At 36.0% G+C, this 26,404-nt stretch overlaps 2 protein-coding genes across 3 annotated transcripts; one reads left to right on the top strand and one right to left on the bottom strand.

Moving 5' to 3' along the window:
* The first annotated feature begins 4,434 nt into the window (after positions 1-4,434).
* Positions 4,435-7,655, top strand: LOC113749690 (glutathione S-transferase TCHQD). The gene is made up of 3 exons (XM_027293517.1): positions 4,435-4,647; positions 6,315-6,537; positions 6,856-7,655. Exons 2-3 carry the CDS (start codon positions 6,329-6,331, stop codon positions 7,448-7,450), a joined length of 804 nt encoding a protein of 267 aa, XP_027149318.1. The 5' UTR covers positions 4,435-4,647; positions 6,315-6,328; the 3' UTR covers positions 7,451-7,655.
* Positions 7,656-8,316: 661 nt separating this feature from the next.
* On the bottom strand, positions 8,317-25,614 carry LOC113749579 (histone-lysine N-methyltransferase ASHH2). 2 transcript variants are annotated; one of them, XM_027293362.1, is made up of 18 exons: positions 25,401-25,614; positions 22,104-24,039; positions 21,701-21,890; positions 18,890-19,059; positions 18,692-18,771; positions 18,357-18,488; positions 18,144-18,260; positions 17,565-17,657; positions 15,958-16,035; positions 14,728-14,784; positions 13,434-14,214; positions 13,302-13,357; positions 12,695-12,774; positions 12,517-12,599; positions 12,301-12,380; positions 11,725-11,804; positions 10,589-10,634; positions 8,317-9,670 (listed from the first exon to the last, which is right to left on the bottom strand). In XM_027293362.1, exons 2-18 carry the CDS (start codon positions 23,911-23,913, stop codon positions 8,627-8,629), a joined length of 4,977 nt encoding a protein of 1,658 aa, XP_027149163.1. In that variant the 5' UTR covers positions 23,914-24,039; positions 25,401-25,614; the 3' UTR covers positions 8,317-8,626. The 2 variants fall into 2 exon arrangements, with proteins under 2 accessions (XP_027149163.1, XP_027149164.1); XM_027293363.1 differs by having other exon boundaries at positions 21,701-21,887.
* Between the last annotated feature and the right edge of the window lie 790 nt (positions 25,615-26,404).

Here is a 26,404-nt window from a genome sequence, read left to right as displayed (position 1 = left end):
ATCCCACTTGGCTGTAGTAAAATTCCACCATACTTGACCACATGAATCAAGATGTTGCTTCCGTTATGTTATTGCAAAACAATTGAAGAAGAAGCAAAAGCGCAAACAGGAAGGTTGGTCAACGTGGCTTATAGAATTAAATGAATCAAACTTGGTACACATTTGTAAGTGGAATCGAGATCTTAATTAAAGAGAAAAATCTCAATTGTTTGGTGTTTCTTTTTTTTTTTTTTATGTGTAATATGGATGATTCGACCTGCAAGCTCTATGATTGGAAATTGTTAGAAAAATATATTTTTATGGACTCGTTGAGAACGATTCGAATCTAGTTCATGGCCTGTTAGAAGTAGAAGGCGCTCTGGTGGGATTTTCACGGACAAAAAAAATTGCAATCAGTTTGGTAATGATTAATGATCAAGTGACATTGCTTCTTCGACCCGAACCGAGGAATCCCTTAGATATGATGCAGAGAGGATCTTGTTCTATCCTTGATAAGAGATTTCTCTATGAAAAATATAATTCGGAGTTTGAAGAGGGGGAGGGGGAAGGAGCCCTTGACCCTCAACAAATAGAGGAGGATTTATTCAATTATATGGTTTGGGCTCCTAGAATATGGCGCCCTTGGGCCTTTCAATTTGATTGTATCGAAAGGCCCAATGAATTGGGATTTCCATATATATAGGTTATATTATATATATATATATATATATAGGTTATGACTTTGACGCGCCTCAAGGAAATTTGCCTCTATTATGTTACTACCGAGTCACCGACTGTGGGGAGAGAGGCCACTCGGTTGGGTTCTAGTACAGTTCGGTCTAGTTATTTTACTTTTTACATTATTTAGTAAATAATTATATTATATTATTATTTTTAAGGTAAAAGTGATATACGTGAATAAAATATTTGATATATATTAAATACATCATTATGATGTATTTGCATATAAAAAATTTAAACATGTATAATGATTGAACGAAACTACATAAAACACAATTGTATTGTGTCCATGTCCGACAATGTGGCAATTCACTCTAAGAATTACAAAGCCAAACTAGAGTGTTCCCATGGTAAAGAAAAGAAACTCTCCCTACAACAATTTAGAGAATTTTTGTTTACATTTGAAAGGAAGGAGAATGAAAATTAGAAGTGTGTTAATCGGTGTTTGACCACTCTAATTAATAATGTTTAGACATCCCTTTGTAAAATAGTATGCCATTTAAAAGTATCCTTTTAAAATAAATACGACTTTAAACGAATAGACGCCTTTAATGGACACATATCTTTTTGTTAGGAGACACTAATTAAACCAAACAGCCTTTAAAATTCAACTGAAAATAACTGTCAGTTGAAGTTAAAAAATAATAATAATTACAAAATTAATTTTTTAGAAAGCCAAAGTGCCCACATGCTCACGTCATAATAGGGCAAATGTATCAAAATTTTGAATTTTCCTCCATCCAAAATTGTTTAAATTGGTGTATAACTTTTTTCATCTTCCACAAACTTTCCAATGTAGGATCATCGATAACAATATCCAACAGAAATTGTTTTACACTCTATCTTTTTCCTGATTGTTTTACAATCAGCATGAATTTTAGTCACTCATGAAAGTCTTTGGTGAACCACTGGGTTTCTTATAAGAGTTGAACAATAAAAATTGAAAATTATAGATTACACTAAGGAAAAAGACAACATACTATACAAACAAGAAAGGAGAAAAAGGAAAACAGCCCAAAAAAAAGACAAAAGACATAATGAACACTTAACTATAATAGTGATGGGCATTTATCCAAAATAAATAGCATAATGAACACTTAACTATTTGGGGATTTACTCATACAACTAAAGTTAATAGCACTAGCACAAAAAGATACAAGGAAGGTAATTTTTTTTTTTTATCTCTTCTTCTCGTATCCTTCTCACTTTCAACTGTTAAAGTGATTCAGAATTTCGAACCCCGTTAAAGTGACGTCAGAGTTTGAGTAAAATCATTTTAGTACATTTTAGGTAATACTGCTAGCAAGCGAGTAAATCTAAGACAAAAAGACCATCTGCCGTAGTAATTTCTACTATCTTTCAAAATTTAAAAAAAAAAGTAATTTCTTGTAATTTTTTCAATTGAGTAAGAATCCCACAAAAATTTTGAATAATGGGAAGTGAAAACCGGACCCTCTGCCTTGTGCACGTGCATTCGACGACTAATGTCGGCAGTCCAAATATGCCAACAATTTGGTCGGTCATAATTTATGACGGGCCCTCTCAGGATAATAGTACTATGTAATTACCATTTTCCAGAGCGGTGTGGTCGGCAACGTTGTACGTTGTACGAGATAAAACTGGGCATATCAATGGGTCTAATCTTATCGAAATCCAACATAAACCCAATGTAGTTGGTAGGATTTGAGTTTAATTTTTCAAATCAAATCCTATTCACACCCAAGTCCTATGAAAAAGTCATGAATATGGATATAATTTGATTTTCTATGGTTCATATCAAAATTCAGATGTAAATCAGATCTTACCCAAAACCACGCACACCTTAGTAAATTTATAGGAGGATTTGGTGATCATGCCCTTCTGCAATTAAGGTTAACTTAATTCCCTTTTGAATTACCCTACATTGGCATTATTTGGACTTGGAAGTTTCTTTCATTGAATTTTGACAAAGCTAACTAATTCTTCATAGGAGGTTCATAGATACAATTCAATTCTACAAGCCAAGATGGACTTTGCCACAACCTTATCTTAGATTCCCACAAAAAAAATACAATTTGAAACACCAAACAAATTATTATTGCTATATATTTTCAGAATATATTTCTCTCAAGGTGTATCTTATGGTAACATCTTTCAAGGTGTATCTTGGATACAACCTTTAGATCATAGTTCATGCGTTCAGGTTTGTTTGGATTGTAAGTTATTTGAAATATTTTTACTGTAGCACTTTTTATGATGTGATGTATGTGAGATAAAAAAGTAATTAAAAAGATAAAAAAATGTATTGAAAATTGTAATGATGATGTAAGCAAATATATTTGAAAAAATAATCAGCTGTACAAACAAATATGCTAGCACTTTGTTCAGACAGCACCATTCTTGCTTAGGTATTCCTTCATATACCATGTCCTTTTGAGAAAAATGGAAATCAAGCAAGAAAAGAGCAGAACAAACTCTCTGACTCACACATGGTGAAAGCAAAATATGCATTAAAAAAAAATCATGTCTCTCCTCACAAGAAAAACAAAAGAATATGTTGAAAGAAACTAGTTGAAGATTATTTAATTGGATGCAAGCAAATGAATCTTCCCAAATAACATAAAATACAAGCTTGGCCGGTCAGCCCTGTACAAGGACGTAGAATCTATGGGTTGGCTCCCCAGCCATCCCAAGCACTAATAAAATGTTAAACAACCAAAACCCACAACGCCGACCCTTCGATTTTTAACTTGTCAGTACGTGTCCACTAGATATTGGACAGCACCAGAGCGGGACTTCAGATAGTTTACTGAGGGACCAGGGCAGGAACGGTCGCAGGTAGGTTATGTGCATTTTGCATACGGGGTAACTCAATTTATATATGGTGTAACTTACATTCAATAACGTGTAATTTTAGAACAAAATTTTGTGGGTCTCACACATATTATTAAAAACGAACTACAAGATGAGATTTGAACCATACAATTTTTTTTCGCCAAATCTTGACCGTGTACTGCTCGGGGACGGTCCACCTGATGACCATCTCTGCCCCAAATCCTTGATCAAGTACTTTTCATTTATATATATATTAAAAAAATACATTTTTTTTCTTTTTCATTCATTTTCCCATTTTCTCTTCCAAAAAAGAGTTCAGTTAATTACAAAATATCCCATCAAGAATCACAGCTTTCACTTTTTGTGTTCAATTGAATCAATCTGCCTTTTAAAGATTTCAAATTTTTTTAATTTGATAAACTAATCACGCAACATTAAATAAATTGGATTCCATCGTATGGAATGATAAGATTTCCTTTGTAATTGAATCAGTGATTTGAATAAAAATATGTATTGTCATACATAAGAAAAAAATGAAATAAACAGACGCGATTTAGCAGAAAATCAATTATTATATTAAAATCCGTAGTTGTAAAATTTTCACGAGATGTAATGAAATAAAAATTTTTGTGTGCATTTTACCGGGGGAGTATACTTCATTGAGACAATTTGAAATGTCAATGCCATGGTTTGATCCAATTAAATGATGAGGGGCGAAAATGACAAAGCAATAATTTTTTGGCCTTTTATAATTAACCTGGAAATTTTTTTTTTTTTTTTTTTATATTCTGGTAACTTGGTTGACTACATTATTGACGACTGACGAGAGGAGTAGAAAGAGGCAGTTTCTATAAAGTCCGAACTTTTCTGCAGAATCAAGGCATCCTCAAAACCGGTCACTTTCCACTAGTCTTTTTGTGAAGCTGTCAAATTCGGAATCTTCCTCTGACATAGCAAAACCCCTTTGTGCTTCATCATCACCATCCACTTAAAATAGTCCCCTTTTTCGAACTTTTCTTGGTTCACTTGCTAGCCCATAGCTTCGAATTCCCTTTGAATTTTTGCAAGTTTTTTCAAGAATTTCAACTGGGCTTATTCAAGAATACCTTTTTGGTAAGTGTAATCCATGCTCATGAATTTTGCTTTCCTTTTTTTTTTTTTTTTTTTCAGAATTTCGATTTTTTGGGACATGTTTTATAATTTAATTGTGAGTTATTTGTTTCTTTTTCTTCTGTTTAACTTTTATCACTTTCCTCAGTTGAATCATGGCGTATAGTCTAATTGTCAAAAGTATTGATCTTGATTGTGTTCTTGTTGTGTATATGCTACTATGGTTTTCTATGGTTTGAGCAACAAAATTGAGTTTATGGAATTTTGTGTAGTCAGTTTTTGGACTTTTTTCTTTAGTCATATTATGCTTTTTGTTTGAAGCCAGACTTTAGTTTTATTTGTCGGTTATAATTTCTTAGATTGCCTTCATGGGTTTGGATTGGCACTTAGAGATTTGAGAATTGCAGCAGTAAAGTTTCTTACAGTGTAATACTGTGGCTTGCAGTAGTTTAGAAACTTGGCAGCGTGGGACCTACGTGAAGAAGATGTGAAATAAGAGCCAAAAATGAACAGACAACACTACTAATCTGAAATGTTTTCCTATGTAGTTATCATGTTTCAGATACATGTTTTTTCTATTTTGTAGTTAAGTCTTGAATTTGCTCTTCAAGGGTGTTGGTTCTGGCAATAGTCTCAATCTTTGTTGTTCTGTTCAAAAGCATAAAGTGAATTTTTCTGTAGGACTCAATGGGCAGAGTTCTTGATTTTGCGAACCTAAACTAATGTTTGATCTTGCTAAGGATTATCCATCATGTTGCTCGGTTGCACTTGTCATAATTACATCTCTGTATACTGATTCTCAGTATATGTCATACATCCTTTTGTTTGGTTAGACTGAAAAGACAGAGAGCCAAAGAATTGATGCTTGTGTAGTTTAGTTCCTTTGCCTCAATAATATGTCACGTACTAAGTCCTTTACTGAGTTCTTGCTTTGGCCAGACGTTTTTGAGAGACGAAAACCTTCCTCATCATACTGTTTAATGGTTGAATGGATGAAGATGTAGGGTATAGAGTAAAAAGGGTGTGAGGACAAGATTATGTCACAATTTATATTGAAACACAGTTTTTTCTGGTTCATGTATCAGAATGACTAAAGATTTAAAAATATTTGTAGTTTAATCATCAAGCTAATAGTTGGTTATGTGAAATTTTGTGATGTTTGTTATCTCAAGAAACTTGCATCATTACCTTCCAACAGATAAGTCTGAATATGTACTGTTCATGCCATCATTCGCCACATCCAACCAACCAGAAGAAGGAAAAGTAAAAAATGAAAGATCAGCTGCTTGCATGCATGTAATAATTTTAGATTTTGTTAACGAGATGTGTTTCTTTCTTTTTCGAATGAAATATGTGTTTCAAGCATTGATTTATATCCATGCCCATATTTTCATCACATGCATGATTGAATTGAAGTTTTTAGGCTTCATTATGAATTTCTTTGCATTGACATCCTTAGGAATCATATTACATCCCAGATGATGAAATAGGATGGTTGAAATAGTGTTTATCTTTTTGGCATTCTATAGGTTATTGGATGGTTAATCGAGTAATCTATGTTTATCCACCAGGCACTGTCATAGCTTGACGTGAATTCTGTGTGCTTAGACTCGACAATTGGCTTATAAGTTTCCAGATTATACTTGAACATCAACGACCTCCTATTACAGGTTGATGACACATAATGCAGCTATATCATCATCCGTACTCTTTGGATAGCCAGAAGGTGAGGCTTGCTTTGGAAGAAAAGGGAGTTGATTACACATCTCATCGTGTCAATCCTATCACAGGCAAGAACATGGACTCTTTTTTCTTCCGGTTGAATCCAAGTGCTAACCTTCCTGTCTTTCAGAATGGTGCGCATATAATCTTTGACACCGTTGAGATTATCAAGTATGTCTTCTATTTCCCTGAAGCATTCTGTAATGTTACACATTTCAGGGTGCACTGTCCCATGAAAACTTGGTTCCCTTAGGTGGACTTAGTAGTGTTTTTAGTTGCATTCACCTTGACCACACACTTATAAACTGAGAAGGTTTTGGTAATTCTGGCCAGATTAGTGTGTGCTTTCTAACATGAAAAATATCAGAGCATGAGACTTTCAGATTTACCTCACAACTAATCTAGTCTGGGAGTTCCTTTTGTCTTAATCTACTTTTGAAGATTTTTGCATTAACTTAACCAGACAAATATAATTGCATCTACTCACAGGTATATAGAAAGAATTGCCTTGGTTTCCTCTCGTGGAGACAATGCCGCACTCAGCAGCCAAGAGGTCATTGAATGGATGAATAAAATCCAAGCATGGGATCCGAAGTATTTTACCCTGTTCCACATTCCTGTGAAGTATCGCGTGTTTGTTTCCAAATTCCTGAGGCGTGTAATAATTGCTCGAATGACTGAATCTCCTGATCTGGCTAGTGCATACCATCGCAAGCTTCGAGAGGCATATGAAACAGAAGAGAAGTTGAGAAATGTTGAAGTGCTGAGGCGCAGTGAGGAACACCTGGTGAGGCTTCTTGATGAAGTGGAAACTAAGCTAGGGGAGACATCTTATCTTCTGGGCGAAGAGTTCACATTGGCAGATGTGATGCTCATCCCTGTCCTCGCTCGATTGGTGCTATTGAATTTGGAAGAGAGTTACATCAGTTGCAGGCCTAATATAGCTGAGTATTGGAATATGGTGAAGCAGAGACCTAGTTACAAGAAGGTGATTGGAAGATACTTCAATGGATGGAGGCAACAAATTACATTGATGAGAACCTGGTGCTTTCTACAGATTAGAAGTATGCTGCGAAGATATTAGTCCAAAACTGTAACCCATTGTAAAAACCATAACACAACTTGCAGGCTGCCATATAAAACCGTCGGTCTCTAAGCTGTTTTTGTCAGTTCTTTTTAAGTTAAAGGCATTCACCAATAATTATTTAACACACTTGTAATTTATGAATGTTTTTCTCTGCTGTCCGAATTTTATGCAGTCATGCGATGCAGCCTTCTTTTTCCTTCTATGCCAGGTGCTTGATGACAGGGAGTTCCTGAACTAGGTTATCATGTGAACATCATATCAAAGAATGGACTAGAAACAAAGAAGTAACAGCATTCTTGATACACACCCCAAAATTACTCTAATTAGGCGCTTTGTATAGGAAGATAAACTATGTTTCTGTAATCCAATAGCACTTGTGGCAGCATTCAACAAGAATGAAAACACATCAGCATATGCAAGAACAGCAATCGATGATAATGTAATCTTGGATCTTGACATCAAAAGCTCATAAACTGCGTTGCAGATGCAGTTAAATGAAAGAACGACATAACCACACATCACAAGTTCTCAAATATGTATTAGTCACCTGCCTAATGAACCATGCGGATAAGTAACAACTAATGCTCTTCTTCACCTGCCGAATGAACAATGGAACAATGGAACAATGAATGATCAACTTGCAGTTTCGTGCTACCTAATGCAAAAGATTTACTGACAAACTGCAAATAAGATTACAAGAACCACAATGGAATGTTAATGGCTACAAAACCTTAACAAAAGACGGAAATGTCATCCTTCAAACACTAATCATACCCATACTTGTATAAGCACACAGTCTTTCATGATTGTCAAGTTAAAAACCCCAGCACCAGACAACAGCGTGTGAGAGAGAGAGAGGATCAGAAAGGAAGGATCTGGCAAGGTACCTAGCCAGTTAAGCAAATCTTATTCAATAAATGTATGTATTCAAGTTAGAACAGACTGAAAAATGTTTACCTCTTTTTGAGGCAATAAAATTTGATAACTCAAGCTAGAGTATAATTGAATCAGAAGACTGTAGCCTAACGTCTAATGTTAAAATTGAATATCTGAAGAATTCTTTCCACTTTAAGTAAAACATGAGTGACAAAGAATTGTGAGTACAATGGGCGAAGCATGAAAGGAAACTTGAGTAACTCCACAAGTTCCGCTATATAACTAGTCCTTTGTTTGTTACCATGGATGCTGATGGAATTTAACCCCACTCTGCATGCCGGTGCTAATATCCTCCGAACAATGTGAACTGTTAAACTCATCATTGTGGATACTCCTTGGACTTGCTTGATATGTTCCATTTCTTGAATTGTTACCCATAGATCCCCAAACATTTCTCTTCTGAATTTGAGAACCTCCTGCTGTTGAACTATTCCATTTTTCTTGCCTAAAGTATGTCCTTGACAAATTATGAGGACCCCTAACTCGTCGAAAATCTGTTTGAGTTACAGTTTGCATGCCTGTTCCAGTTGCTCCGGATGTGCTTGGAGGGTTTTGACTTGAGTGAGTTGCACGATTATGAGAATCCTGACCAGCTTTCTGGCTAGCCTGACTCATTGAATGTTTGTTCTTGTCACGGGGATATGGAGGCAATGGAGGAAAAGGTTGGAAAGGCATGCCTGGAGCAACTATCCAATTCTCAGATGTTTCAGCTTCACTAGTTCCAAATTGATGCACAATGGAAATAGGAATTCCATAAGCAACAGATAAACGTGAAATGAATCTTGGTTGTGAATGGCCCATTGCTACTCCATATGGACGCTTTGCATAACTAGGTCTTCCTTCCTTGTGATCAATGTCATTTAGATAAGCATCAGATGGAAGCATAGGGCGATTCAGAGGGAAAGAAAATCCCGGAGGAACATCCTCTTCCATGTTGTTTGCTCCATCGCCTGCCATGCTAATGTCAGCTCCCAAATCTGGGCTTCCTTTGAATGGCTGGTCCCATCGGCTTTTACGTTTCCTTGTACTGCGTGATCCACTGGAGACATCTGGCACTTGAGCATCAACAGAACTTGATGCTAGCACCGGTTTTGCAGCACCATCAAATGTCTCTGAAGGTACTCCAGCACAATCATTTGAATTGGCATGCGATGCTGAAATAGTATCCCGGGTGGAACTGCGGTGTAATTCTATCCGGCAATCATCCCTGTGTACGCAGCCAAATTTCCTAGATGACCGAGGAATCCACCTATCTCGAAAACTTCGTGCAATTTGATGGACCTAATATATAATGATACGAACAAAGCCTTCAGCATATGCTATAGATCCCCCCAACAATAATTTGGAGCATGAATATCGAAACTTGAGTATCTCAGAGGAAGATAGCACACAATGGACTGGAGCAAGGAAGTAGAAGGCATTTCAACCCTACAAAAGTCATTAGGCTAGCATGCAAAAAAGGTTTCCATGGTTTTCTTGAATATCCAATGATCTTTTCATGTCTGGTAAAATTTCGGGGTCTAACTTGTTTAATAGCATAATACAACCTTGAAATGTGTGAGTTTCAAAGAAAACAGAATCCTGTACTCCTACTCAAGTTCAAACAACAAGATTTCATGCACTGTGACCTTTCCTGGTCTACTTTTATCAAAATATAGCAAGGTTCTTAAATTTTGGGAAAATAAAACAAGAATCTATCTCTTACAAAGAAAAATATCTAGTCCAAGATGAAAAAGAACAAGATAGAGGGCACTTAGGACAGAGCAAACAGAGTTACTGGGTTCGTCAGACCAGCAATAGCCAGCAAACACACATCCATGCTGTCTTTAGACATGGATTTCTGGCTTCAAGCCATTGAACACAGTGATGTAAAAGTCCTAGAAATCTTCAAATGAACAAGCATCCTTCCAGGACAATAACCTCAGGATGCGACATTTGCAGACCTGTTTCTCCAGTCCTGCCTCTCCTTAAAGCCTTGTTTTCGAAATATTTTCCAGTAGCTTTTGATCATACAGTATAAAACATTTATCCGATTATTTTCTTTCTTGACCAGCATCAAACTTGCAAGACACTTCGACTAATTTGCAGTCTACTGCTTATAGCATATGACAATCTTTATCACTACACAAAACAATTGATAAACAAGCATTACCAAGTACGAAGAAGAAAAACGCTTCAACAGGAGGTTGAAGGGGGTACCTGTTTGTCAGTGTGCTCTGTCAATGACAATATTGAGTCTCTAAAGCTGCACAGTTGGAACAAAAAGAAACTTTTGAGTTATCTACTATAATTATTTTGATTAGAAAATGGGTGGTACAATAACAAATTGCAAAAGGAGACAGATATGTCAATGAGGCAAAGAGGAAAACACATAATAATTAGCTAGATAAGGGGAAAAAAGGAACACAACTATGCAAAGAAAAGGCAAACTAGTTACAAGACTCCATATATTGCGGATTTAGAAAATCTTTTGTACATCATGCAAAAAATTGCAACACAAGCACCCATTGCATGCTAAACTTATGAAGGCAGAGCATAGCAACATGTAGGACTAACTCTTCCCCACACATAAAAGATTTTTGTTTCCTCCATGTCTCTTACGCCCTGAGCAGGATCTCATACCACAACTATTGCAGAAGTCCAAGAGCTACTTTATCTGGACTAAAATCATCAACTAAAGCTAGCAAACTGAAATTCATTTATTAGCTCTCACATGCTAATGTTTATGAACAACTAAGAATGTTACTAGGGGATGACTGTAAAATGACATGCAGCTCTCTTCGCTAATAGGATTTTGAGTTGTAATTCATGCCAGTTGATATTCCAGGCTAATGATTTAAATGCTCAATATTTTAACCTCAAAGTGACAGATTTCAAATTTGAAAGTGCCCGTATCAAAGAAGGCACCAATGCGATAAATGCAAGATGCACCTTAGACAAAATTATATTTCTTTCCATCTATTCAAATTATATTCCCCGTGAAGTCCAAGTCAACTTCTATTCAAAAACCAAGATCCATTAATAGCTGCATGGCATTTTCAATCCTTGTTCCTTTCCTCCACCATCACATTTAATCTTTAGATTACCTACAGCCCAAGCTCGGCCCCAGTTGCTGGCCTGCCCTGAATAAATGAGCTTACTTCTTGGAACGGAAACATTTAGCTCTTTAGCTTATGGGAAGACTAGCTAGATACAACACCATAAAGTACTTCATTCATATATAGATGTCTCTGTGTGCAGGAAACAATGAATGCATTTACTGACCCATGTAGAAAACTGGAAAGAAAATATTGTAACAGGAGTTCAATAAAAATATTCTGGTCATTGGCCCTTACCTCTCCACTCCTGGATAACGCGGGCCTCCATTTATATGTTCAAAGGTAAGAATCTCCCTTGTAGCCAGATATTCCAGTACCTGCAGCAAAGAATAATCAGCCAACTCTACTTGCATCACTATTTATTACTCCAGATTACAGCCATAACACACTTCAAAATACGAAGCATGTGTTGCTATAATCTTGAATAAAAGACTAGTGTTTATTCATTCTAGCACCAAAAGATTAATTAAAACAAAAAGAATAATTTCTGTGCTTCTGAATAGCTTAATATTGCTATGGAATGAATGTGATGCAAACCCCCCTTCAGAGCATTCCTTGGGGGGAAAAAAGGCTACAGCTCATCTTCTGACATTCCACCCTAAGCTTGTACTGCAAAAGTTCTAGATTTCCTTATGTATACTACTTTGTCCTCTTCATTCATTAAAATGCACACAACTAAGAAAAGAATGAAAATCATAGCAGGGTTCAGTAAATTGCTTAAATGGTCCAGATCCATAAGGTTTTATTTACCAACAAAATGACTGATAGATAACTAATAAGGTAGAATGTTAGAATTTTCAAATTTCCTTATACCTTGAGAAGCTTGCGCAGGATCGGAATCTTGATGAATTGCTTTCTGCACCGCTTCATAATGTTGTGTAGCATCTGCAAACCTAAAAGGTAAAAGCAAAACTCAACCTTACTGGCACAAGAAAACAGATATCCCATGTAAGCAATAAGCATACATATGAAGTCGTATCACATATGCAGAAGGAATTTCATGCACGCAATCAAAAACAAAAGCACTACCATTTTTGTTAATGATATCAACCAACGCTGTCCTCGATTTTGTTTTCAGGAGAGCATCAAGAATCATGGAAAGATCTCTATTACTGCAAGAAAGAGGCATTTATGCAAAATCAGTTATGTTCAAGAAGCTCAGAAAAGAATAGACAAAAAGATTACACAGTGCAGAATCTTGGATGACCTTTGGATTGCTTCCCCATTGCCACTATCCCCTGAAGCAGCAGTTAAAAGTAGCAGCTTCAAGTATCCTCTTGATGCATCCTATAGAAAAGCAAGAAGCATTACTATTTATCTTTCTATCATGACTCAAGGATGCCTGATAGATAGATAATTATAAGAGTAAACGTCAATTACAATAATTGATGTCAATCAGATTAGTCAGATATGCATTAACAGTCAAACAAATTGGGTAGTAAAGGACTTGATAATACATTCCCAAAGAGATGTTACATGTGCTTGAATCTCCCAACCCAGTTCCTGTAAAAATGTTAATCTTCAAACTTTTCTACTTTCCCAGTAGACAGTAATTTGACATTCAAACACCATAACCAGTACAAATGGCTACTAATATGGTGGTCCAGGGTAAAAACAAGGTGCAAAAGTCAGCTAAAAAAAAAATCAAGGAAAGCACATCATCGGTCTACAAGTACTAAATTATAGGACTTCAATACCAACACCAAGAACGCATGAATCAGGAACAAAAGAATAAGCTATATATAATCCAAGCATCAAAATTAACCAACAGCGGATTAATCTAAGATTCTTAACAATGTATACAAATAGCTCACTTTTCGTTTACTTATCCCACCATCATTGTCCAGCAACTCATTCAGCTTCTCTTGCACTGCAAAGAAAAAGGTGACAATATTACAATGGAGTTACTTAAAGTTCTTAATAGAACAAGAAAGAACATGATTTACCTGCTTCAAAACGACCATTAGATAGATCTTCCAGGAGCTGCTTTGACCTAAAGGGTGGTAAATGCACTTTAGTGTCAAATTCCATAGGTTTTTTACCATCCAAAGCCTCAGCCTTAGGTTTTCTCTTCTTAACTGAGGACAAATTTTTTGAAGTTTTTATTCGAGCTCGGGACTTTGACAGAACAACTCCGACTTCCCCAACATCATTTTTTACTTTCTTTACAGGATCAATTTTACCAGATGCCAAGGACAGAGAATTAGCATCAGAACCTTGATTGGAGCACAGGGGATTGCCCACACTAGTTTCTCTTGCAAAGCACTCTTCAGGAGCTGCAGAGATATTTCCACTTGTTATACCACCAGACTCTGAGGAAGTACCCACTAGTTGAACAGGGGAATGCTGTCCAACTGAACTCTCCTTTTCCAGTGATATTGCAATACTCAAAGCAGTGGATGCAGATAACTTAGTGTCTCCATTTTCCTTTGTGTTCTCTAAGCATCCAGCAGCAGTGGATGAGCAATCAATGTCAATTTTAGCTTGATTTGACATCTCTCTAATTTGCTTTTCTTCCTCAGTGTGAGAGCTCGTCAGAGCTATTCCATCTCCAAGTGACATAATAGGTTCTGGATATTCATCATCTGAGTCATCCTGGACAACTATTTCAGCATTCAGTGGATCACCACCAATATACCCCCGACACTGAGATGAACCACACACACATTTTTTTGCTGCAGCACCAAAAACCCGTACATAGTTGTAATCAAATGTAACTTCTTCACCCTGGAACACCGGAAATCCAAAAAAAAACATGTAACCACTGTTAATAATGAGAATCACCCAAAAATGACATTCGCATTTATTCACAATCACAGAAGAAAAACAGCTTACAGGTCAATTACTGGTTATAAATGTTGATTAAAAAGAACAAAATCAATTTTTTCCGGAAATGAAACATTACAAAAAATTAAATTCAACTTTTCTTTTTCAGAATATAGTGAAAAAGTGAGCAAACATGTCAGGGACACTTGACAAGTGAGGACAATGATATCTCTATAAACATGGAATGACACTAAGCAATTTCGCAAAAAAGCATCCTAGTAATGAAAGCACTTCCAACTAGGCAAGAGATAACATATCATGTTTTCATTCTTTAAGTCTATTTTGATTTAAACTAGGTTAAAAAAGTAGACTGAAGGCCTTACTAGCTCAGTGCCGTCCTTCAGGATGGGCATAATAGATAAATGAAGTCATTATGACACCAATTAACAATAGAAAGGCACGAGGAAAAGATACCTTCTTTATATCCCTTAAAGCAAAGATCCCAATGCAAACTTCTCCATTTACCATCCACTGTACCAACCAACCAAGAGCAAAAGCACGAGTCAGTGTCCTCAACTCAAAAAAACACTTTTTTCAAAAACGGCATCTCTGATAAATACTTCAATTCTAAATTTTAGATTAAGAATGTCGTGAAACCAACTAAATTAAAATACAAATTTTAGCAATCTTGTAAAGGAAATGATCCATGAGAATGAGAAGCCATAGATGAGCATAAATAACTTCACTCTTACTCAGTTTACCATTATGTAATTTACCCAATAGTTACCATTATGTAATTTACCCAATAGAGAAGATAATTAACAGATTTCCCTTAACTTTGTATCTACACTCCAATAAAACACTTCATAGACAATCCCACTGTCACTTCAGTTCTTCTTACAAGCAATAGAAACAACTGAAGTTGAAAGATCTCATAAAATAACAAGATAAACATCCTGAAGTCCACCAAATAATTATTTCCTTGTTTCTCCGAATACACAAAATGAAAGTTGAAGAAATTTTAGCATGACTTTGAAAGGTCTACAGCCCACCACAAAGAGGTAGGGAACTACACCTATCAGAACACCACAAATGGACTACCAAATAGCAATTTCGACATAGTTTGTACAACATGTTCCTTTCAGCTACTATGACGGAACGCTTGTGGACATTTTTCCTCTTCTTACTCATCAATCTTACAAGATATATGCAAGAATTGGTCTTTTCATAGCCAGAGAAGTCTGATTGCAATCTACATATGATCACATTCATGCAAACATAGTAAAAGGAAAGCTTTACCAAACCTAATGCATCAACAGTGACTATCCAGGCAGTAATTTATGTTTAGTTTTGTCATATATATACTGAAAAGCAATTTTTTATCAACTCAGTACTCCGGATAATTATCTATCCAGCCAATTTAGCTGCCAAACTTAGGTTCATTTCCTCTTGGGTCTTTTATATTTTCCATGCTTGCGGAATCATTATCTAGGCCTTCTTGCAGTCTTGTTGCCAAGGAGTATCAGCTCAAATAAAGTCAAAAGAAGTAAAACTTGAGACTACAAACAAAAGAAGGAACTGGAAATTAAAAAAAAATAATTTCCAGTTCTGGTATGCATCTACCAATTGATCCATTAGGCATGTAAGACTGGACACCCAGAAATTTTCAGCCAAATAGAGCACAAAACCAATGACTAGACTCACTTTTTCGGTACGGCAATTAGGCTCACAGCTGTGATTTATGAAACGACCCAAATTTCCTTTTGCACATGCATCAATTACCTGGAAAAAAAAAAGCAAGGATACAACATTACAACAAGAAATACAGATATAAGTAATTGTAACAACGAAAGGAAACAGCAATATTTCCATTATTTATATATAAGCAGCATAAAAACAGAGACTTGCTAGCTGCTTGCTAACATCTGTATACTGAAAATTCTACTTCAGCTATTCATGTTACAGTAAACCAGTAATAAAGTGTAAACAACCTTTACAAAAGAAAAGCTGCAACCTGTAATTTCAAGAACTAAGCATTCATTGCATTTGCAGAGAAGACACGTGAATATACCCCAGTTAGACAAAAAAGAGCTTTAAAACACACCAAATCCATTGCTAATATAAGTATTCCAATTTTCATCTTCAACAATGAAGACATTACTTATTTTGTACATATGGTGTAGAAAGACCCCCTACCTACATGTAAAACCTATGAACAAGATATCTTCTTCTATAAGTAAAACATAAGAACTACAAATAAAATCTCAAAACTCTGCTGAAATCATAAAAAAATTTTTGAGGAAAAGGTCATTGTAATGTTTGTAATCCTATTTTTTCATGTATTAAAAGAACATTTATTCTCAAAGTATTTACCAAACAAAATAGGATCAACCAAATCATTGTAGTTTGTTATGATTATAAAAGTTTGTTGTTTGCCATATAATATGTTCGTCATATAAGATATACGTTTCCAAAAAAAAATAGAAAAGAAAAGAAAAAATATCCATGTCAATGCCAATATATTTTTACTTTTTTCTCCTAAAACTTCTTAAAAATGCATCACATGGATGAGTGAATGATCTAGAATTTTACATTCCAAAAACCATACATCACATGGCACATGAATGATCTATAACTCTACATTTTTTTTTGATAAAAAAAAAAGCAAACATTCTGCTGGAATAAAGTAAACTACACTAATCCTTAAGTATTATATATGTTCATAACAAAGTGATTGTGTAGAATTCATGTTTCACTTTTTCGATTTCTCCATTAGAGGAGGATATTTTTAACCCAATATTTCTTAAAACTATCAAGAATTTAGGCATATATAATAGAGGGAAACTCTTAATAGTGAATTGTGCATATGGCAAATATTACCCTTCATGGTCAAACTAGACATTCAACTTTCCCCCTACTACCATTTTCCACTCATACCATTATGTACTTAAGGGTAGTAGTACAAGTTAAAGGGGAGGTGAAGTGTCAAACAATAAGTTGAGTGCTAATATCACCACACATTTCTTCTTTTGAGATAAAATAGCTGTATAACATAAACTATCATGTCAAACCAGAAGTCTCGAAGGTAAAAGATTACAAATAATAATTTTGAACACACTTGCATCACAAACTTTGCAACCATGCTTCTTAAGCAATGCATCAGCCACATGTATACAGCATAATCCACAAACAGAAACATACCGCACAAAAACTCCATATCTGGAAAGGTCTACAGTCTGCCTAACTATAACCTTCTATATTACTTCTTCCATAACATTCAGAATATTGAAATGAAATATGAATCTTCAAACCTCACTGCCATTCAGTGTCATGAAGTAAAAATGCCTATGACCCTTAACAGCATACTCCCTTTGCCGCGCCTCGTAGGCATGCATATCAAGGACCTGAAAGAATCATGACAAGCATTCTGCGGTCAAGAAGAGATATAACAGAACATAAACATATCGATTAATATTTCAATATAAGCACTAATGATAGATAACAAAAATGGAAAAAGTGAGGACAAGATCCACCATGAATCACAAGCTCAAATTGCTAGGCATTATAGTCAAACGTAAGTCATCTCTTGTGACAATGCACTCCACAAATCCACTCCCAACTCTCATTTACTTCACACTAAACGAGCCTCCAACAGATGGAAGCATGCACAAGGGCAGCTAGAAAAAGATCTACAAACACTAAATCGTCCTAAATCTGAAGTCCAACATTCCACTTATTAGAATAGACCCAGACTCAGATGTCCATAACAATCAATATCCATATTCAGTTAACCAACATAACTTATCACGTCTTTTGTCCTCGGAATCTTCCAGTAGCTCTTGTTACATATAATGTCCAGTTTTGTATGACAAAGCACATGGCACCATTACCTCTCCAACATATTCTGTAAGAAACTGCCCTTCAGAAACATCTTCAAGCAATTGTAAACCATAACCCTTCTTTCCACATTTAATGGCCTTCAACTTTGCATACTTGCGTTTCTGGAACTGCAGACGGGAATTTTACATTAAAAAATGGTTAAAAATGAGATTAAACAAAAAAAACATAAAAGTAGTAACAAAAACATTGAAAACTATGAAGACCTGTTGATTTGAACAGAATTCGCCACCAGGGCAGGTCCGTTGAATGCACTCAATGTTAAGCATCCGGTTCAAGCATCCATCTCCACAACCCACTCGGCCTTCAGAAGGTGGTTTGCAATGGCATACCATTATCTGGCCAAGAATAAATCAAAAACAAAAAGGAAACAAACTAGTTAGAAGGGCCAATTCAATTTCTGCAAGGAACTTAGATACTCTTCAGTTTAACCATGAAGTGATAATCACCTAATTAAGCAGTCTCCCAACAATATTGCGTGGAAGAGAACAGAAAAAGAAATAGAAGCACAATAATATTAAAGGTTCAGTTAGGCTATTACCTCATCAATTGCCTGAGTTTTGCGCCGGCGATGAAGGAACGAATTTGACTTTATGTGTGTCCATGAAGGCTGCTGAGTTACTGTAACATAAAATTGATTAATCCAAGTTCAGAGAAAGAAAGTCACAGCGTATTTATATACTGGAAAAAAAAACGTAAAACACAATGCTAGAATAACAACAATACTGTCATTGAATACCTTTCTGCTGCTTCTGTGTTGATTTAACGGAATCCAACCGTGCATCAGAATCTGCATCTTCCTCACAAGAGGCATCAGATATTTGCAACTCAGCATTGATATCTGCATTGGACTTCTCTTGTGGAATTGAGCAGTCAGCAAAATCTTTATCCATATTATCCTTGCAATACCTTAATGTAGATCAAAGACAAAATTTATCGTATAATCAAATGAGAAACACATTAAATAGTTCACATCATAATGTTAACCACCACTACCCAAGAGGTAAAAGTTTTGCTAATTCAACAACTATTTTATCTAAAGTTTATGCTGATCATCATTCTAGCATTTGAAAAGTATAAACTTCCAGCGTTTCTCCATTACTCAAAAGCGATTAGACAATGCAGCCTAAGATTAAGTCACTCTTGCTTCACCCATATGAGTCGTATTTCATCCCCTCCCAACTTTTTGTCCATTATGTAACTTCAAGTCTTTGATATGTCCAAAATAGTACTTTCATCAATTGTTGAGCTCAAATCCAACAGATGAAATATGCAATGCACATGATGAATCCTGCTGATTTACCATGTGCCTTTATTTCTTATCATTTCTAGCTTATTATAATTAAAAAGAAAAGGAAAAGGCACAACCTGTAGCAAAGTTCTGCTAGCTTTTCTTGTTCCCATAAATAATAATAATAATAAAGGAACTAATGAATTAACTGTACAAAATGTTGAAGCTTTTAACTTGAGCAAAAAGTTTATTAGAGGAACCAACATGAATCAAAACCAAGAGTATCATAAGTAGCGCATGATTTTAGTAACTTACTTCTGAGCATTATCCTAAATTCTTTACCACATACTCCTTATGATAATTATGTTCAATACTAAACCTCAGACATACTTGGTCAAGTAAATGAGCAGCTCATGCCCCTATTCCTGTATAATAACACAGTTTTGCTAGGTAGCTTAATCAAAACCACCTACAGAAACCTAGAAATCAAAATTGGATTTTTTCTTTTTTTAATGGAATCAAAATTGGGTTATACAGGTTCTCGAAAATTTTGAATGACAGTGTTATCATAAACCCCCTTGGGTGCTAATTAGCATAGCTTTTTACTTGCATGAATCTACCGTATTTCCCTCCAGCTGAAAAAATATAAATCTCAAAGGCACATCAAATGGTAACAGCCACTTATATTACAGATAAGGCATTGCCACTTATGCAGGGGCATACTAGATAACAGAAGTATACAATCAGGGCATCTTTCCAAGAAAGTACTTGATGATCATTAAAGCTCATCATTTCAATTTTTCAAACCACACTTGCTAATATTATATCTGCAAACAAACTCGTGCCTTAAAGCAATGAATTCAAAAATCCAATCAGAAACTGTTTTGGCCAGTACTTCAGCTTGAACTGCCTGTCAACCAACTTCTCCAAACAAATGACTTGCAATTTAGGCAGAATTAGATTCTAGTAACTTGAAAAAACTTGATGCTTGTTCAAATCACCGAGCCTCAACTGCATCTTTGCCTCATACAATTGTGTAGTCTGACGTACTCCCTGCTTTGAACTACTCTCACTTTATGCATATATTCTATACTTAGTTGGAAGAACAAATTGGCTCCTTGTTAACAGAGAGGTTAAACTCCTTCCACATGAAGTTATACAACTGATAGAGCAAAATGTAGAAGAATTTTTGCATAACATTTGGGTAATAAGTTACTAAATGTGTCAAGGAAACGGTTAACAACTATTGATAAACTGTTCTAGCAAGTAATTCAGAATGACCAATAATGCTTGTAATGCAAGCATAAGGAAGGCTAACCGGATTGTTGTAAGTTGTGCGGATGACAAATTCTTGAGGCCTCTTCATGTAAGACACTGAGTTTTGACACCTCAAGTCCCAAAGAAAGGTTTAGAGAAAAATCACTTACCAGCGCAAAAATATCATCAAATCATCAACTTTAGGAGACCACTTCCCACAGAAATTCCCAGTCACTTGTTTTAGGCAAAAAGTCAAAGTTGTATGAGAATTTCAATGAATTATGTTTTGGTTTCCAGAAACAGGGAGGTCAAGTTTTTTCATTTTAAAGATATTCCAAACTGACACGTTTGATAGACAGATCTCTCTAATATAACATCTTAAAAGGTTTAGAATAAGACCGATAGTTTATAATCTGGAAAAAAAATTTAACTGAATATAAGAGAAAGCACAAACTAACCAAATGATAACAGTTACTGCTACCTTTGTGACTCAAAAAACTATAGTCAATCCAGCATTCAAAGAGGAGTCTTATTCTTGGCCCTTCAATTTCCCTTTTTTGTGATGTCTGGGGCATATATGGGTCCCCAAAGTGATGTAACATGCATTACTATACCCATGCATGCATGTTTTAGGAACTACCTAAATGTCCCTGAACATCCATAACATGTTTTTCTCTATATCTTTTATCTTGTGATGTATTTAGTACCCCGAGTTCCCAGATACAAAAAGCAATGGCAGGATATGCCGGACAACAGACGCTGGTTGGCACGTTGAGATCATGTTTAGGAAGGTAGCAGCAAAGGAAAAAAAATTAGTGTTATACAAATCATTCAAGCATAAAGTGCCTAGACCCGCACCAACAAAAGGTAGGACCTGTAAATTACACTTAACATTGAGTGTGCACTCATAAACAAATGAAGGCCAGGGGAAAACTGCTGTTCTTTCACCATATTACCCCAATATTTGCCAAGATGAGCCATTTCAGAGAAGCAAGGAGCATTTTCAATCAAGGTTTGTCGCATATTTGTAATGCTGAAGCAATAGAGAGCATCATCACTTACCATTTGCGGTCATTTTCTCTGATCATATCAGCAAGTGCAGCTGGAATGCGCCTCCACTTGTTACAACTATCACAACATACCCAAGCCTGAGTGATTGGTATACATTCCTGTGCAACCATGACAGGAGCCATATCTTTAGGGGGTGTATCTTCTGTCAAGCTTTTATTTCCAATGCCAGTTTCTCCAGCTTCTTCAACACCAGAAAATGGATGAAACCCAAAAAGGTGGTTATAAGAGCTATGAGGTTAATTTACATAAAGTCGAGTTCACATGCAGTAACCATAGGCACTAGGAACTATATAAGTCATCATTTATTAGTTTAGGAGAATGATCCAACAATTGCAAAAGATGGGATCACAATTAAAATATTTTACTAATGAACCCAAGCTATAGCTCTTCATACCTGTTTCACAGTGATTTTCCACTTCATTAAGAGTCTGAGCAGAGTCACCCTTCAATCCTTTGTCCTTGCCTTTTTGCTTTGCAGATGATTTCTCTTGACTGCCCTTCGTTTTAGATGTTTTCTCTCTCTTTGTCCTGGTTTCTTTCCTTGCTCTTGAACTTCTGGCAACTTTTTTCCCATTGGTGCAAGGAAGCAGTTTCTTAGACTTACTTGACTCTACTGGCCCAATCTCAGTACCAAGTCTTGGAGAAAGATTGGCTTCTATTGCACTTTCAACTTTATTCGTCTCACTAGAGATTGCGTAGTCAGTCACCTTGGAACAAGGAGGAGGTTCTTTGGGTAACCCCTCCACTTCGAATGTGTTAAGATATACATTTTCAGTTGTCGTTGATGTAGAAGCATCACTATGATAAAAGACATCACCCACTTTCTCCTTCTGTCCAAGCTTAGAGAATTCTTGATCATCAACAAGGTTTTCTGGACCAGGAGCTTCGACATTTACACTGAAATTGCTGGTCTGAGGGTGCTCATTTTCCCTCTTTCCTTCATCAGCATCCTTGCAAAGCAAACTCGAATTAGACATATTTTCAGAGGCAAGATATGCATTGATTGAGCTGAGAGTGTGATGAAGGGCATCTGGATCCTTTTCACTAATTTGCGCATCTGGAGTTAAATTGATGACTTCTGAATCAGGTGAAGTTCCAGAATCTGAGATGCGGTTATCAATTGTTGCTACCACTTTACCAACCTCAGCCTGAAAGGGAGATTCACAAAGATCACCATAAGCGTTTCCACCTGCATTTTCAGTTATATTCTCAATCGCAAGGTGGATGTCTGATGCTTTATCCAAGGTTCCATCGCAAGACTGACAACTCATACTACCATCAGCCTCTTTCTTCGTTAAATCTTGAACATCTATGGATACTTCAGGAAAAGATTCTTGTCTGGAATCCTGCTCTTTATTATCATCCATTACAGTGCTAACGTTCACCAAGGAAGCTGCTTCTCTACTGCCAAATTTAACCTTCAAAGTGATGGGACCAGTTGGGTTGAATCTTTCTCCCTTAAGCTTTGTAGAGTCTCGAGCTTTCTTGTTCTTTTCTCGCTTCCCATTGGCTCCAACTCCTTTAAGTCTTCTTGACTTTTTAGCCTTCTGTGGACTTATATCAACTGCACCATGCTGCTCTAGTACTGATATGTTTCCTAGAAAACCCCATACAGTAGCACGAGCCTGTTTGCTCAAAGAACTTCGTCTCCTCCTAGTAAGCTGCAGAGAGCTCACATCTAAAAATGCACTCTTGCTGGAGGTTTTCCTGCAGTCTCTTTCTGGTCCTTTTTTCTTGTTTTCCTGGTCTAGTCTGTTCCTCCGGCTGCTCCTCCAACAAGGAGAAGAGCATGTGATATCTGGACATGTATTAGAATTGTCATCAACTCTAGTTATAGCTTTTCTTTCACCCCCTATTGGATATGAATCTAAAGGAAAATTAGCATTCAAAGCATCCTCTCTTTCATCATTCCTCAATACAGATGATTCTGCACTATAATCCACTTTTACAGTATCTTTTTCTTCCTGATCTCTCATCAAAGATGAATTATCAATGCAGAAAGACTGAAAAGCAGCAACTACTTCATCGGCCCCTGAAAGATCTTCTGCATCCACTCTCTTAGATGAATCATCATCTCGCATAGAAAAGGTTCTACACGATTGCTGAAGGGTGGATAATTCTTCAAGACTAAAAGTTGAGTTCGCTGCAGAGGATTCCTCAACACAGTCATGTACATTTTCTCCTGTTGACATCCCAGCAAGCATACTGATCCACTAACCAGGCTGTGGCACAGGAGGAAAAAGGGCCTCAACAGGAAGAATGCAGCCCTGTACCAAACAAAGCACTAGGAGCCATAAAATGATGTTGACTGAACTTCACGGCCCTGAAATCTGAAAGAAAAAGGAAACATAACTTATATGCAGAGTGCAAATAATAATTACTCATTTGTTAAGGAGCATAGAAAAGACATTTAAAATGAACTCAATCTAATTAATAAAAACAAATCATATCAGCAAAAGAAAATAGTAATTCTTATCGAAAACAAAAGGTCTGCAATCATTTGAATACATGTCAATCAGCAGTTAAACATATTCCAACAACCCGGAAATGGTACCAGAGAAAAAATCCCTATTTATGAGAAAAAGAGGAGCTCAATGATGATATATCTTTTTAGCTGGTTCAATAATGCAAAATTTCAGCCTAATGCAACTATATAATCCACTCAACAATTCTAGATAAGCCCACTAGCTTACAAAACTATACCGTAACAAGCACAAAGATATCTTTTTTGAGGCAAGACATATAATACTCAATCGTATATTCTTATAAGACCTGGAGAAACCAACAGGGTGAAGGAACTCCTCTTAAGCTATACTTTATACAGAAGAAATGTGAAAGTAACCAAATCCTGGAAATAGCACCTTTAAGTACACTTAATACAGTAACCAGGAAAGTCTAGGCTTAATTGTCAACAATTTATGAGACTTCACGACTCATTATGACTCAAAAATTACTCAATTACCCATATTCTTTTAACTTTTGCAAGTGCCTGATTTTCTCAACTAATAATCTATCAATCAGCATTAGCAGTAAAACTAGAAATATCAAGCAGAACCTTTATCAGGGAAAACATACTACTTAAAATTATCATAACAAGACCCCCCCTCCCCGACCAAAAAAATTAAAGATAAGCAATCTGCTCTTACTAAAAAGGAAGAAAAAATATCTAAAATGAAACTGAGGACAAATTAAATTCAACATCGCAGTTAATACTGATACAAATATGCATAGATAGACCTCTACACAGAAACTCCCTACCTAAATGAATATTTTAATCAAATACTCTCTTACATTAACCCTTAATCCAGCTTAATAACATTATTTTCACATAATTCAGCCAAAATTAAGTAAATAATCACCGCGAGAGACAGAAGCCCACAAACTAAATAAAAGCAAAAAACCAATTGTTGAGATTCCAGAGCAATGCAGATACCCAGAAACATCCATAACGATATATCTTCATCGTAAAAGTTAAGTAGCAGTCAAAAGGGGGCAAAAAAATCAAAAAGAGGAAGCACAAAAACCCTAACTCGAAAGCAGAACAAAACCCTAAAATTCCGAGCTCGAATGCCAATGCAGATAGCTACATTCATTGAGATAAACACACACCGACATTTTAACAAAAACGAAAACAAAAAATCAACGAAACCAAGTACTTAATAAACAGACGAAAAAAAAACAGAGATCATACCTTTGAAGAAACGGAGACGAAGGAAAACAAAAACCTGTTGATAATCAAAGGCATAAATAATTCAATCAATATAGCTATCGTTACTTGTGCCTGTGAAGGGGGTGGTGGACGGTGGTTTTGGGTGGGGCAAGGGGAGGAGGGCGGTGGTTAGAATTAGGGAAAAGACAGAGAAAAAAGAATCGCTTGGCGCTGTCAGCAAACGGTTTTATACGAGGGGAGGTGTCTTCCTTTCCTTCCTTTGCAGCGATTCTTGGAAGAGTCCCATCTACTATCTAATATCTTTGTCAGACAGCCGGTTTTGATATTTTGTTTTTCTTTTTTATCCCTTTTCTTCTATTTTTCTTCTTTTTGTCTTTTATTTTGAGGAAGATATGCTTTGGGAAAACAATTAAGAAGGAAAAGAACAAAGATGATGAGTACATTGTACACTTGCTATTTGAGGCGCAACTGTACAACATAGTTCGTGGCAATAAAATGTACTCTACATTTTTTACGATGAATTTTAGAAATTTGTTTTACGGTCGGATTAGCTTATATCAAACTTCGGTGACTATAAATTTTGAATTGTCTAATGCGATAATGGTTGCGACCTCTAAAATATCATATCGATTTCGATGGTAAATTAATTCACTTTACGGCTAGGATTAATTTATATCAAACGTCAGTGAATCTTGACTTTGAATTGTCTAATGTAGTTATGGTTGCGACCTCTAAAACATCACATCGATTTCGACGGTGAATTAATTTGTTTTACGGTTGGGATTGACTTATATCAAACGCAGTGAATCTCAACTTTGAATTATCTAATGCGGTTATGGTTGTGATCTCTAAAATATCATATCAATTTCAACGGTGAATTTTTCATATTGGTGGCTCTAAAGAACAACAAAAAAATGCAAATACTTGAAAAGGGTGATTGGTGGAGACGTGGGATTGAGGAGTAATTTGGTAGTTTCCTATCAATAAAAATGGGTTTGGCATTTTTGTTGTGTAGTCATGAGTAT

The sequence above is a fragment of the Coffea eugenioides genome, chromosome 10 (assembly GCF_003713205.1).
Source record: "Coffea eugenioides isolate CCC68of chromosome 10, Ceug_1.0, whole genome shotgun sequence".
NCBI lineage: Eukaryota > Viridiplantae > Streptophyta > Magnoliopsida > Gentianales > Rubiaceae > Coffea > Coffea eugenioides.
The sequence above is the reverse complement of the archived record's forward strand: the minus strand, read 5'-3'. Positions and strand labels throughout refer to the sequence as shown.

What these genes read in the sequence shown, in the direction of transcription:
- LOC113749690 (XM_027293517.1), top strand. Translation starts at nt 6,329, where the DNA reads ATGCAGCTATATCATCATCCGTACTCTTTGGATAGCCAGAAGGTGAGG. An exon ending in GACACCGTTGAGATTATCAA is followed by an intron (nt 6,538 to 6,855) that starts GTATGTCTTCTA and finishes ATCTACTCACAG; the next exon opens with GTATATAGAAAGAATTGCCT.
- LOC113749579 (XM_027293362.1), bottom strand. Translation starts at nt 23,913, where the DNA reads ATGCTTGCTGGGATGTCAACAGGAGAAAATGTACATGACTGTGTTGAG. An exon ending in AATTCTGTTCAAATCAACAG is followed by an intron (nt 18,261 to 18,356) that starts GTCTTCATAGTT and finishes TCCCGTCTGCAG; the next exon opens with TTCCAGAAACGCAAGTATGC. An exon ending in CGTTATCCAGGAGTGGAGAG is followed by an intron (nt 10,635 to 11,724) that starts GTAAGGGCCAAT and finishes CCAACTGTGCAG; the next exon opens with CTTTAGAGACTCAATATTGT.